This window comes from Trachinotus anak, unplaced genomic scaffold, assembly GCF_046630095.1.
Source record: "Trachinotus anak isolate AG129_WGS33_773 ecotype Australia unplaced genomic scaffold, CSIRO_AGI_Tana_v1 ptg000011l, whole genome shotgun sequence".
NCBI classification, from domain to species: domain Eukaryota; kingdom Metazoa; phylum Chordata; class Actinopteri; order Carangiformes; family Carangidae; genus Trachinotus; species Trachinotus anak.
Window position 1 is genome coordinate 10,338,399 of NW_027273862.1, and position 14,414 is coordinate 10,352,812.

Consider the following 14,414-nt stretch of genomic DNA (forward strand, 5'->3'; position numbering starts at 1 on the left):
TTATTAACAATTAAAACATTCTCTGGATACTTGTAAACACTTGACAAGCAACAAAATGGTACAGCAGTTTATCCTCTGAATTAATGATATGAGAGGGTAATTAGGGGGGAGCTGATTCTTCTCACGACACACTTACAACGACTTGACCAATTAGCAGTTGCTGTGACAGGTCCTGTGATGTTAATAACCTTAAATAATTTAAATTTTTCAGAATCATATGCAAATCAGGAGATGATGATGAAATAATGTTGTACAGTGCACTGTATAACAATGAGCTCAAGAGAACAAACATATTTGTTAAGAACCTGTCGAGCGCACCTCACTGGATCACGTCCAGACCACGGACCAGTGTGTGTTTGATCCTGCTGCACCATCTTTGGTAAAACTTTATATCAAACAAAATGACGTGTTAATAAAAGTCAGTAAACTGGGAGCAGTTAAGGAAATACTAACTTTTATTTTTGCTATTTTCATTCAAATGACAACACCTGCATTTGGCAATAACTTCCTCCATATCAAGTTTACAAAAGTGTCTGTAAACATTAAAGTGCAAAGAATTTGCTTGCCATTTAGGGCACGTATCTTTTAAAGGTTCATGCTACAAGCACTCCAATCCAGTATTATTTGAAGAATCCAGTCACTTACCTTTTCATTTCATCCACACAAATATACCCTACTAAAACAAAACTGCTATTCAGTAAAGTTGGATGTTCAATGGTTTCAAAGAAAAAGGTGACAGAAAGCCAAAGGTAAAAAAAAGGAAAATTGCCTGTTTGAATGTATACGCCAGTCTTATGTACCCTGTGGCTGTTTGAACAAAGACGGCATGGTTCATGTTTAAAGTTGATAATACATATGAAAAGAAACAGAATAACAAGAAAAATTCAATAAAAAAAAAACCCCACTCCTTTTTAACTGCAGAGAACGGTGTGTGGTTTGCAACACTGTTCAGCATTTAAGTTTTTGTTCAGTAAAGGCTTGAATGGCCCCTTGCTGGTTTTAATTCATGTAAAGTTCAGTGCATTTGGGACCTATTCAAAGTGAGAATTCCTGATGAAAAATGTGTCCAAGAACACATTAGACTCCCCGTTAGTGGGATGTTATTGTCTTTGTTGTGCTATTTCAGGACATTTCTGATTTAAAAATCCATCTCAGAGGAACAGGGGAGGTTGGACAGTATGGCAAAGGGCCTAAGAGTTGTTATTGTCATTTCTACTACTGACTTCTGAAAACATCAAGTTAAGGAGCATCAGTGTTAGCTGGAAGCGAAGGCTCAAGCTTGCTCTGGATTGGCTAAAATTGGATTTACATAGCAACAGAAAAATCCAATTTTTAAATCTTATGTGGTCCCTCTCGAGAGGTTTAACCTGCCACAAGAGGTCAGATATATGCCAAACATGGTGGCAGTAAAAAGAGAAAAAACTTTCTGTTTCTGTGTAAATGTGGTTTATGTATCAGGCATGTGCCCCAGAGGTGTGTCAGCTGGTCCCAGGAGCCGGTACTTCTCGTCCAGGGATGGATCAGTGGTGCTGCCCTGCAGGTGGATCAGTGGCTTGGTCTGCAGCAGCACACAACCCCTTCCCCGGCCCCGCCTCTCCTCTTGGTTCCTGCGGTTGAAGATGTTTATTCTGTTGTCCAGCTCGGGGCTGGCCTTTTCTGAGCCTGTAGGGCTGGGAAGCTTAAGGTTGACAGGGTCAACTGCCAGGCCCTTTTGAGCAAGGCAGGAGTCCTCAGAGAGGGAGGAGAGTAGTTCCTGCACCACCATGCTGGGGTCCCTGCAGGTGTCTTGGCCTGAGAAGGAAGGAGGGCAGCAGCGATGAGTGCTGTAGCTCAGACTGAGGTCCTGAGCTGTGCTGCTGCTGCAGTCTGTCATAGATGAAGCAGGGGTGTGGCTGCTCAGGCTGTGGGGCCGGGCCGTCAGGCTGCCACTGGACACAAATATGCTGGTGGAGGCGTCACTTACAGCGCTGCCCACCCGCTCCATAGCAAGCATCGGGTTTGACTGTGCAGGATTTGTATTGGTGGGGAGGTGAACGTCAATGGCTGCCATGGTGATGATCCGAGTGCCCAAGCCAGAGGCCCCAGCATCTTCAAAGATATTGTATACATTTAGACAAAGTCAGACAACACAGATAAAACAAATTAGCCCTTTATCTCACACACAACACACTGAAAGGGAAAGGTAGGCCAGATGGACAAAATTTATAACCTTTGACTGAATTGTTGTCTTTGGGGTAAGAAGGGGTAAAATATTTTACTACTACATTTTACTACTACAAATCTCCTAATTTAGACTAAATGTCACAGTAAATTTAGAGTGATGAAAAACATTATAGGCCATTATAAGAAAAGAATTTTGTTTTGTCTGGCAAATGTCCTCTCATCAGATCTTCTGCAAGGCTGGTACAACAGATTCTGGGTTTTGTATGCACTCAAATGTATGACGAAAACCAGTGAGGTTTTGTTCAGTGAATCTAAAAATCACTCGAAGAGTAGCTACTTTACATTATTGTATTTATATGTATATGAAGTGGTGTATATTAATGTCTTGTTCATAGTGTTCGGAGTCCCTTACCACTGCTTGCTTCACTGTAGTATTGGCTGATGTAGTTGTTCATGTCATCATGCACAACTGGATCTGAGTTAAAAATAAATAAATATGAACAAAATGATGAGATGGGTATTATTATTATAATTATAGCTAACAAAGTTCTTACAACAAATATTGATTTGTGTTTGGATGATTTTTTTTTTTTTAAATATTCTCACATTCTGGCTCTTTTTTAATTTGAAAACCACCCCTCACCTCTGTGCTTATTTCCTATTTTGTGTCTGACACCGTCCCCTACACGTATCCACGGTTTGTTAACATACCATCATCCACTGTTACTTAGCTACTACTACTCTAAGTAGTAAATGTCAGATTATGGACTGACTATCTGAAGAATTTATATTTCTAACAATAACCACAGAATGATATTCATATTATTCAGTTTACATTATTCCTTTATATAAATAGCTACAAAGAAATACTTAATAAGTATGCGCCCTATGTCCATTAATGCTGTCATTCTTCACTGAACCTCTGGCTACATCCATAAGTTCTCTCACTGAATATTATCTCAGTCATCTCATTCATGTAAAAAAAAAATTATCTGCAGCTGCTATTCTATCACACATTACAGACCCTTAATTATCTCTCCTAATTGTTCAAAATCTGATTATAACGTGCTGCTTCCAGCTCTAAATCCTCTGTTTCCTCTGCACCAGCTCTCTATGACCAAAGACAAACACATCCACACAATAAATGTTATGCATAACACACTCACTGAACCACAGCACAAAATTAATGCTGTTGTATTTGCTCTTGTCTGTCCTGCACTGTAATGTTTTGGAGGCCCTGCTATCCACTTACTTTTATAAACTGCACAAATAATGTGCAAAATATGCATGTTGTCATTGTAATTAGTATTGTTTTCACAGTTTATATTGCACTGCCTGGTTGTTAAAATGCTGGATTATACATACAATAGACAAAAATATAGCAAATACTGTTTGGACTTACAAGGATATTATTACATATAGTATGGGTGGAGAATGCAACAGAAATTGTACTTAGATAGCGGGAGGAGACCATTCAAATTAGGGTGAAATATAGTATTACTGACTTGGTGACTCTAATTTAACACCTTCTTCTCTTCAGGTACTTTGATCCATTTCAATGTTAACAGCACAGACTAGTCCAAATGGAAAATATCTCTTATGTTTACAACAGAATATTGACAGAGATGGCTTCTGCCCCAGGACACAGGTGATTTATAGGTGATCGCCCACTGTTGCGCTGCACATTAGCTGCACCCTAGTGCACCAGAAATAAACTGGGACAGGGTGGGGTTGGTTTCAGGGAGGAGAGAAATGGGGGAGAATGAGGGCGAGTTGGAGCTCTTTGTTCAGCCTCTGATCCCTCCAGTCTCGCAGGCCTCAGTGTGCGTGGTGACTGGCTGTGATCTGCTCTGCTCGTCTGTTCGCTTGATTGGTCTTGAGCTCACTGTCCGCTGGCTGAGTGCGAACCCAGAGTACCCTGAGTGCTAGCCCCCCTCCCAAGGGACATGCTGCAGACTCTGATGGGTAATTTCATTTATTTTTCAGCCTAAAATATTAATCCCTGAGCCACCCCTGGAGAGGAAGCATTGCACTCACTAAAACAAGACTGAGACAATCACTCCACAATTAATAACACATGAGTCTTAAGAAAAAAGAATGGGCTGTCCAGCATACATAAAAGACTCTCTTCTTCACTCTGTGACAGTCAAGTTACCAGGCTGTCATCTGTATGCAGAAAAGGAGAGGTGACATGCTGAGGTCCTTCTAGTTCAATTGTAAACTATAATTTCGGTGGGTGAAGTATTAGTTCTGCACCAAAGATGAAGTAGTATGAGAACTAGATAATTACTATTTTAGATTTTTTAAATGATTTGATAACATAATGGCTCCATAGTTTGGGAGATTAACAGTATATCCTGTATGTACTACACAGAGTTTTTAACCATGTCAGAGGCATCGTTCTTGGATTCCTGTTGGTGCATCTGTCTTTGACCTTGATCCTGACTGAAACATGTCTGCAACTATTGGGATGGATGGGAACAAAATTTTATAAAGACATTTAAAGCACCAGAAGATTAATCCTAACAGCTCTGGTGACTCCCTGATTTTTCATCTGGTGCCATCATCAGGTCAAAATATCACTTCCTTCATACACTGTACCTTGCACGTCATATATTAGCTACATTTTTCATGCTATACGCTTAATCTTAAAAGCACCTACTTTAATTTCAAAATTTCAGTTTCTTCAGAACTTCATTTATGAGTCAGTTCTTGCCCCATCAGGCTCAAATGTACTTTGTCTTCAGTGCTAATGATTAACATGATTAACATTATACTTGCTAAACATCAGCATGTTACCATTGTCCTTGTGAGCATGTCATTATGTTATATTAGCATTTAGCTCAAAACACTGCTCCAGTAAAGCCTCACAGACCTGTTAGCATGACTGCAGACTTGTAATCTAATGTCTAACCTTGCAGATATCTATCATGTTTGCAAGGCTTTTATTTAGACAGTTTGATAGATACAGAGGTGTAACTTGAAAGGTTCCCCCCAACCAAGAAGTGGAAGGAGTGTTCTGTTGCTACAATCCTCTCTCAGCACCTGAGAGAAAACTCCACCAGCTCATTGATTAACACTGATTGTCCCTGGATGTTCTTCAAATCTACATGGTTTGGTACTTTGAGGTGACAAAACCACTAATCTCCTGAGACAGTCATTATAGTCACCAGAAAGGCCACTGACTTGATAGGAGTTCAATGGCTCTCTGCAGGTGAGACAGAGAGAAGCCCATTGAGACACTTTGTCCAGTACCAGGCAATACAAATACACTTGACTTGATTTGAGTTGACCTGACTCGCCTTAAACCCTGTGGCTCATCCCAGTGACCATGTTTCTGCAAAAAGCCCCACTTGTTTTTGAGAGCCAGATTTCCCACTATGCCCTTGGGGTAATTTTGTGGCTGCCGTGGAACCTCCTGGTGCCCTATTGTGGTTTGCAGGTGAAGGGGAACAGATGTTGACAGAAGCCCACTCCTTCCTAACAAGGTCCAATTCACAGAGCACTCTGTACCTGAAATAGCCCAAGTGGTCTGGGCTGGCTTGGCTGGCCTCACCACAAGGGGGGCAGTGAGAGAGATAGTTGGGGAATGACAGAGGCCCGTGCAGGCAGACGTAGTGTCGGAGAACATGCTTGTTTTCCTCAGGATTCACCAGATCCTAAAAGCTTTTTTGCCCTTCATATTGATCCCAGAGCGCCTGCGGTCAGATGGGTGTTGTGTGTGAGCAAGAGGGGCTAAGAGCCTGGCCCTCGAAGATGCTCCAGGGCTACTGCTTCAGATTAACACTACACTGCTCTGGCATCCGGTTGACCTGATGTTACACTGTTCAAGACTTTTTGTTCCACATAATTATGTACATACTTTATACTGCACCTCTCTCCTGGTTTGTCATGCTGCTTTCTCAAGCAAACACTGCACCTGGCATGTAATGTATTATCCATATTTTCACTGATATATGCTTTGTCTTGAATCCGCCTATTGTCCCTTTGTGAAATTGCCATGTGATATAACAGTTTCATTTCCAGCATCCTTCGACACAATGCACAATAACACTGCTTTAGAAACCACACTATACCTGCAGTGGTGTGGTGCTCCCTGGGGTTTCTCTGGCCACCCTCATCATCAGACTCCCCAGGAGTCAAGCCTTCTACAACCTGAAAACTCCTGCCCTGTTTGCCCCACACGTGGTGGATCTGCATGGCTGCTTCACGTTCTGCTGCAAGGTCTAGGTCCTGCTGGGCCAGATGGGCCCTGAGCTGCCTGATCTCAAACTGGAGATGGTTGAGTTGTGCATGTGTGTGAAAGAGACAGAGAGAAAAGCAGGCAGTTAGGAGTGTGAATGAACAGGCAAAAGTAAAAACAGGAGTAGAGAAAGGGCAAATGAGGAGTTTGAAGAGAGAGATGGACGGAAGTGTGCAGAGGACAGGTAAAGGAAAAATAGGTGGGACGCAAGAGGAGGGGAAAAAAGGAAGGAGGGGGTGGGGGGGTCAACAAGGAAAGATGGAGTGACAAATAGACATGATGAGGTGAAAAGGTGAGACAAGTAGGGGGCGAAGGAAAAAGGCAGGAGAAGGAAGTGATTTGCATAAATTTCAACGCAATGAACAATAAACAGATTTATACCTCAATAACTTTAGATTTACACAATCTGAAGAGTAAAATATGTTATCTGTGCAGATTCTTAGTTATGCAGGTCATGGTTATGAAAGGGTAGTTGAACACTTGGCAACATTTCCCCTCTCATCCTAGAGCCTCTGGGAGGAAAATACATTACATAGAAACAGCACAGTGATATTCAGCATAGACAAACAAAACTCCCCTGTCCATTGCTGAAACTGTGTGTATCTCATCTCTTGAATTAACAGGTCAAATTATAAAACATCAAGGTTAATTACTGGTAAACTGATTTTCAATATTACTGCATGTTTTTCCTATGCGTAGTCATAATGTCTCTCCATGTTTATTTCAAGGTTTTTGGCCTTGAGCCATATGAGCCATATAGGTCATATTGAGGTCATATATGAACCCACACAGGATAAGGTATCACCTAAAGTGTACAATAAAATAGTAATCAATTTGATTAACAAGAATTTTTATTTATTAATGTACTCATTATTTATGCCTGGTCTCAGACCTGAACTTAGTAGCATGAATTTATTGTAGCCTGTATTGTCCCCCATGATATCGTCATCAGTGCCTGTGCTCTGAGGAATCATGATGAAATGTTTGGAAAGACTGGACCTGTTTGTGGGTCCCTGCTGCCCTCCTCTGGTGGTAGATGAACTGACAGTTTCTTATGTGGCTGTGAATGTAGAAAACCATTTACCACGACAAATCTACAGATAGTTGTTTTTGTTTTTTGTTTTGTTTCGTTTCATTTCGTTTTTTAAGGATTAGATGGCAATATGATAATATAAATGGCAACATAAATTAACTTTAAATCGAATATAAAGCAGTGAGTGACAAACTTCTGCTACTGAATTGGAACAATTTTATTAGTGACACACAAAAGTGTGAAGTAACTAGGTGTGAATACGCCTGTGCTGACTTTAAAGTTCTGCTCTGTCCAGTTGACTTTTATTATTCACCCAGTCCTTGGGTTAAAATGTGGCTGTAAAAGTTTCATAGTGCTTTTACCCATCACACAGAACTGAGTTCGTGGACAGTTCCCAAAGTGGCAAAAAATGTAAAATAGAAACCAATAGAAAGACTCTGAAACAACAGCCTGATCCACTTACCCCCTTTCCAGCCATGTGCTATTTCCTGTATTTCACAAACACCTAGATTTTTTCAAAAATATTGATAAAAGCACAACTTCTAGTCAACTGCAGAACCACATCAAGACTGTTGTTTGGCATGTGTGTTGTGCATGAGGACCTATATCCTGTTCTCTTTTTGCACTCATTTCGTGCAAGTATATGAGGAAATGCAGCCTGGCCACGAGGTCCAGTTGAAGGTTTTTTGGTACTCACAGCCTGTTCCTGGCAGATCTGAGTGAGACGCTCCAGCTGCTCCTCTCTCACAGCCTTGGTCTTCTCACATTGCTGGATCTCCAGTTCCATTTCAACTTTGACTTGTAGCACATAAGCTAACACAGAAGAGAAGGGAGAGAGAGATGCAGAGAATTTGAAAAGATAATTGCTTATTTCACTAAACTACATGATTAAATGACCTGAAAAACAGCTCTTTATGATACTTATGTTAAAGGTCAAATTAAGGTCAAAGGTCAGTGTTTGTGGCCCATTAGTCCTTTTCTCTATAGATATCTTTCAGATCTCATTAATTACTGCAAACTAGTAACATTATACTCGTACTGAATGAATGTAACAAGGTGCTGAAAAAGTTGCACAGAGATCTCAGGGGCATGCTGATTTCAAAATGTCACAGTGTTTCAGCAGATCACATGTTATTTCACTTTCACTTTCAAAAAGTCTCCACTGGGTTGACATCTGGGGTCTATGCACAACATCTGTTTGATGTAAAGTCACCATCCTGAAACCATATTTATGCTGACAGACAAGATGGACAGGGCTCAATACAAAAGCAAAACAAATAAAATGTGAATATGTGTTTCCACTTTGGAAACAGAAAAAAAAACCTTGTAGAAAGAGAAAATCTATAATATAAAAATAAGACATTAAAAGAAAAAATTTTGAAGGGCAAACAGTTGTTTTAGTTACTTAAGGTATTTTAAGGCAGTTGCAGTTGCAGTTGCAGTTGTATGAAGTGTCACTGACCAGAAGCATTTTTGAGCAACAGCCAATTTACAGAAAACACATGTGTCATCTTAGAGTAGCACAACTTTTGGATGTATGTGACAAACTTTGAAACCCACTGCAAATGAGCTAAACCAGTCTGCTCCCGATAGACTGTGGACATCAAGACACAGTATGCTGCATTCAAATGATTCTCAAAGCTGTTTTATTTACCAACATGGATAACCTCCTGTTCTATAGTTTTGTTTCATTTTGTTATTACCAGAAGACACAATCTTCACCCTACAGTGATAGACAAGTAGTGTGTCTGACATGACCTCCTCTCACCTTTTCTTTTCTGTTTTTTTCCACTGAAAGCTGCAGTTATTGGTTGTTTTGTTTGTTTGTGCACTTTAACTGATTTATGTATTAAACAGCTCCTGGTAAAATATAGAAAACATAATGTGCAAAAATATCAGAAGAGCAGTCACACTGGAATTGATGCATCAAACACTTGAATCACATCTTGATCAATCGGTGTCTCCGCCTCTTACAATATCGCTGCACGTTTTATTTATACATGACACACTTTGTGCAGCTTGATGCGAAGGTGCAGCTAAAAAAGGATGCTGAGAGTAAATTTGGATACCTGTTGTCATCACAGTTGGCAGACAATCAGTCCCTCACACCTCTGTCATCACATTTGTCAGTCAGCCACATGATATCACACGTGGTAAAGCTGCACACCCTGATGGGGACTGTTGCTACGAGCAACATAAAGGAGTGAAGCATCATCAGTAGTCCTATTCCAGTATCTCTGTAGCTGTTGTGGTTGCGTATCTGAAATATTATAAGATTCAACGACCAGCTTCTGCCCAAACACTGAGATGAGAATGAAACACTGAGGGGGAGCAAAGCACAGAGCCATCGCCACATGCTCCTCATACCTATTTATAGTCATGTTGGAATAAACACATCGTAAAAGAGGGGACATCAGATGGGACCAGGCCAGTCAGAATTCAGACAAGTCCCAGTAGCTCGAGCAGAGGTTCATTATTAAACTGTACACACAGCACACTGTGTCAATTTTATGATTATACTCTATATGTGTTACAGCACGTACAACAGTGTAGTCACTCACACAACACACCAACACACAAAACCCCTGTCTCCCTGTGTTCTCACTGTATATCACCAGCTGGTATCTAATATGGAGCATATATAAAGTTTCATTGGCTCTGCTCAAGACCTTTTCATCCTTACAACTCAGACAAGTAATGGGCACTGCAACAAAGCGAGGGACTACATTTGTGTTCTGAAGTCAAAGCAGACATTGAAAGACATCCAGGACATTCATAACGAAATAAAATAATCAATTTAATTTAATTAATTAATAAAAGTTATAGAGCCTTACTGTGTTTGTGTAAACCTACAAGAATAGCAAACCCTTTGGCTAATTTACTGTGCAGCAAATTGTTTTCAAATACACTGAAAATATATTGTTTTGTTTTTTTGTTTTCTGTTTTTCTTGTTGGACCACTTATTTTCTGATAGTGTTTGAGAGGTTGATATTTCCCATCTGACATATCACACTGCTGATAAATTCAGCTTTGTTTTTCTAGTTCTCTGGATTTCCACTCCCATCAGCCCAACACCAATATTGCCTCTTTACAAGTCAAGCTAATTCTGTGAAGAACTCAATCCTTCTGCTATGATAACCGAGCTGGTCCCTCAGCTGTATATTTATTGGTTTGAGTGATATCCCCCACCCCCCCACCCCCCACCCCAACAATTGTGTTGCCGGCTGCCTAACAACAAAACTCAATCACTCACAAAGATCAAACCCAACAGGTCGAGGTGTGCCGGAGGAAAATCACGAGTTCATTCCCTGGAAACTAACACTGCAGCAGCATGTTAAGAAGCACACTTCTCCTGCTCAAAGTGTTTCACCACACAGTGATGTCGAAAGCTATATTGTATTTATTCCTGAAGTGATAATCATGTCCTGATGATGCGTCTTTTATAGTTCAATATATTTGATTCTTTAAAACAATGAACTCATGTATGATTAAGAGTCTGAACTGAAATCAGCTGTTTCTATTTAGGACTTGTCTGTATATACAAAAACAAACTGTCTGTCCTCCAGGAAGCAAACAAGCATATTTCCTAAAATGTCAAACTATTGCTTTAACAGGAAATATTAGACAAAAGAGCTGTTTTCTCGTCCACTGTCTATTAGGACATGAACAAATTGTACAGTGAGTTCCTTTGTGGTCTGTGTGCTGCAGATCCTGTATGCAGTCAGAGGCCCGTGGTGAGGGTGACCTCCAAACAGATATCGAACCGGTCTGTATTAGCATAGGGGAGAACAACCACTATATTCATTATAGCCTTTCTGAATCTACTTAACCAGCCCCTTACAATCAATAGAAGTTAGAGTAGCAAAGTGGCAGCAATTTACTCTGAGGGATGATCAATAGCCATATTGCTCTGAATAGTAAATAATTTGTATAATCATGGAGAGACCGGGGTCATTTAGCTCTTTCAAGGCCAGCTGATTTTTATGCAGCTGTGTAATCCTTTCGAGTTATAGTGAGAAAGATGGGGTATTTCCAGCCACAAGGATGTTGACTGGCACTAAAAAGCAGCCCAGCCTCTCTTCACTGCTCCAGTTTACAATTCAATTTAAGACCTTGCTGATTACTTTTCATGGCCAGGCCCCACCGTACATCACAGACCTTGTCCATTGGCACTCAGCTCCTAGATCTTAGATCTTAAAGTTCACTCCTCCTACATGGCCCACAGTCACGACTAAAGCTAAAAGGTGACAGAGCCTTTGCAGTTGCTGCTCCAAAATTATGGAACCAGTTACCATTAGATATAAGATGTGCTCCCTCCATCTCTATTTTTAAATCTTGGCTAAAGGCATGTTTTTATTCACTGGCCTTTTTGGCTCACTAACCTTTTAGTCCATTGTGTATTTGCTCCTTGTTGTTTTCTGTTTTTGTTAGTATGTTTATATGGTTGTGTATACAGTATATGTAGTATGCTTTCCTTGTGTTTTACTTATTATATACATTTGTTTTACTTACTTCTATTTATTTTAATGTCTTCTGTACAGCACTGTGGGCGGCTCCAGCTGTGTTTAAATGTGCTCTAGAAATAAAGTTGACTTGACTGGGAAAAAAGAAAAAGTTGACTTGATGGACACAAGGTTTTTTCCTGTCTCACCATCAATGATCCTCTTGACCCTCCAGATGCGCAGGGTGATGATGAGGCTAATGGCATCCCAGGGGCTGCTGGGCCCATTGGCCACCGTGGAGGCCACCATGGGGGCCAGGGACAGCACGATGACGGCACCATCAAACACCTGAGGGGGTCATACGCACAAGCACACAAACAAAATTCAAACATGCAAATTTTGCTTGGACCCTGCCCAACCCTCCAGCCCTTACCTCAACTCTGTGGAGTTGTACAACAAAGATGAAGCTACTACCAACAGTCTGTTGGCTTAGCTTAGCACAAAAACTGGAAACAGGTAGAATGGCTCTATTCCAGGGTAACAAAATCTGCCTACCAGCACCCTAAAAGCTGGTTAGTTATTTCTTTTGTGTAAAAACAAGCTCTTTGTGCTAAGTGACATTAAGCAGCTGCTGGTTTTAGTTTCATATTTACAACACATGCATGGGAGTGGTATCAATCTTCTCATCTAACGTTTGGCAAGCATACTTTCCAATACTGACAAATAAAAAAAAAATCTATCATCTGACATGTGAAATAGACACAGTAACACACACTAACCTCGACTTTGTTTTCTATATAGTCCCAGATCCCGAGCACTACAATTCTGAAGACGGTCTGAGACAGACAGGAGAGAGATAAATGAAAGCATTAAAATAGATAGGTGACAGAGTGTGCTGATACATATAAAAAGCTCCTGTGATATTCTCAGTCTTTTGAGTTGTCATCACATCTAACAACCTTTGTCAAGATGTGTGAAGATAGACTGAAAACTGAGAGAGGGCCTATGCAGTTTTTCCTTTATATCTCCTTTATTTCTGAATACTGTAAAACAATAACTATGCAAGAATGCTATATCTGACGCTAGCTGAAAATAAAAACAGTAAACATATTCTATTAAAGCTAAATATGTTCCAGATAGAAATTAGTAAACACGTTACCACACAATATTGACACATCACAGAAACATCTCAAAAACAGACAGAGTCTTTCACCCGTTAAAGTATTTATAGCTAATTTAGTCCTGCAAACCAATCCTCCTTGATAAAGCTATATCTGTAGCAAATCTGTTCCCTGATATTGATCTTTGACCTACAAAGGCACAACACTTGTAATCTGATCACCTATCAAATTCCGCATTGTGCTCTGTGAATGCTGTTGGTTGTGGGAATCTTTGTTGAGCATGCCCATTGATTTACACTCCAATTAGCATGGGATGTCATGTACGAGTGGTCCTGCTAATCCATCATCTGGAGCACATGTTGGACAACAGTGCTGGCGTAAAATGAGAAGTGCAGGGACTCCGCCCACATGTTCGAATGCTGGACCCGCCTGGTGATAAGCTCCATCTACCGCATGTAACACCATTCCCAGATGATTCTTGTTCTATGATGTCAGTGGGCGAGGTGTTTGGATGGATCGTATCACCGTAACCCCATCCCCACTGCTCATTAAGCTCAGCTGTAATTATTGCTCCTGCTGGCTCACTGGTAATTAATGTTTGGTTTAGGGCGTTGGGGCTGAGGCTGTCAGGGTAATTGGTTTGCACTGGAGTGGAGGCCTGTGGGCCAAATTCTCCCCTCTCCATTTTGTTTTTCATATTTCCAGGCTGATGATAAGACATTATTTTATCAAACAATGGCGGGAATTTTATTAAGACTAATTACAATTATGGTTCAAGTGATAGACATTTTTCGAGCCATCCTGCCTTGAGGTAGCATTTCTGAGGCTAAAGCTAAATCCTGACTAGACGATAGACTGGAGGATAATGGACAATAATTGAAATTAAATGGCAGCCACCTACTCTAGTTCCCTTAGGCCTGTACGTGGTTTGCAATCCTGGACACAGGACATAATCAACACTTTAAGAAAGTTTAGTTTGGTTGAATTCAATCATGCATTAAAAGGAAATGCAATCAGTCAGTTCAAATATCAGGCACCTGGGGCTCAAGGTGCCTGGAGTACTCTGGGGACCGAATAACACCATACAAGAAAATGGAAAAACGCCAGAATGACAAGGAAGATTATTATTAATGGTGACACTAGAATAAGGTTCTGTTGACCCCAATGCACACATCTTACCTCTGAAAAGAAGAGGGACAGGATGATAAGGCTGATCCAGTGGATAATGCTGGCAAATTGAAAAGCGTTGGAAACTGTTGAGAGAAGAAACGGGACAAATGTTAAGCTGCAAAGTTTGAAAGAGAGGCACACAAGAAATGATCCAAGAAATCAAGGTGTTCCTATATCTCTGAGGTGAGTCTGCAAATGAATTTCAATTCCAAAAAATAAACTCAAAATTAAGCGTTTTTTAG

At 40.6% G+C, this 14,414-nt stretch overlaps 1 protein-coding gene across 1 annotated transcript in view; it reads right to left on the reverse strand.

Moving 5' to 3' along the window:
- Nucleotides 1-434: 434 nt before the first annotated feature.
- Nucleotides 435-14,414, reverse strand: part of LOC139628370 (transmembrane protein 266-like) — a 48,478-nt gene continuing 34,498 nt past the window's right edge. Inside the window, exons 5-11 of the mRNA XM_071490005.1 lie at nt 14,182-14,255; nt 12,661-12,717; nt 12,091-12,229; nt 8,137-8,252; nt 6,240-6,435; nt 2,576-2,638; nt 435-2,088 (exon numbers count right to left, since the gene is read on the reverse strand). Of these exons, the coding sequence (XP_071346106.1) occupies nt 1,448-2,088; nt 2,576-2,638; nt 6,240-6,435; nt 8,137-8,252; nt 12,091-12,229; nt 12,661-12,717; nt 14,182-14,255 (1,286 nt within the window). The 3' untranslated portion in view covers nt 435-1,447. The remainder of the gene's footprint in view (nt 2,089-2,575; nt 2,639-6,239; nt 6,436-8,136; nt 8,253-12,090; nt 12,230-12,660; nt 12,718-14,181; nt 14,256-14,414) is intronic.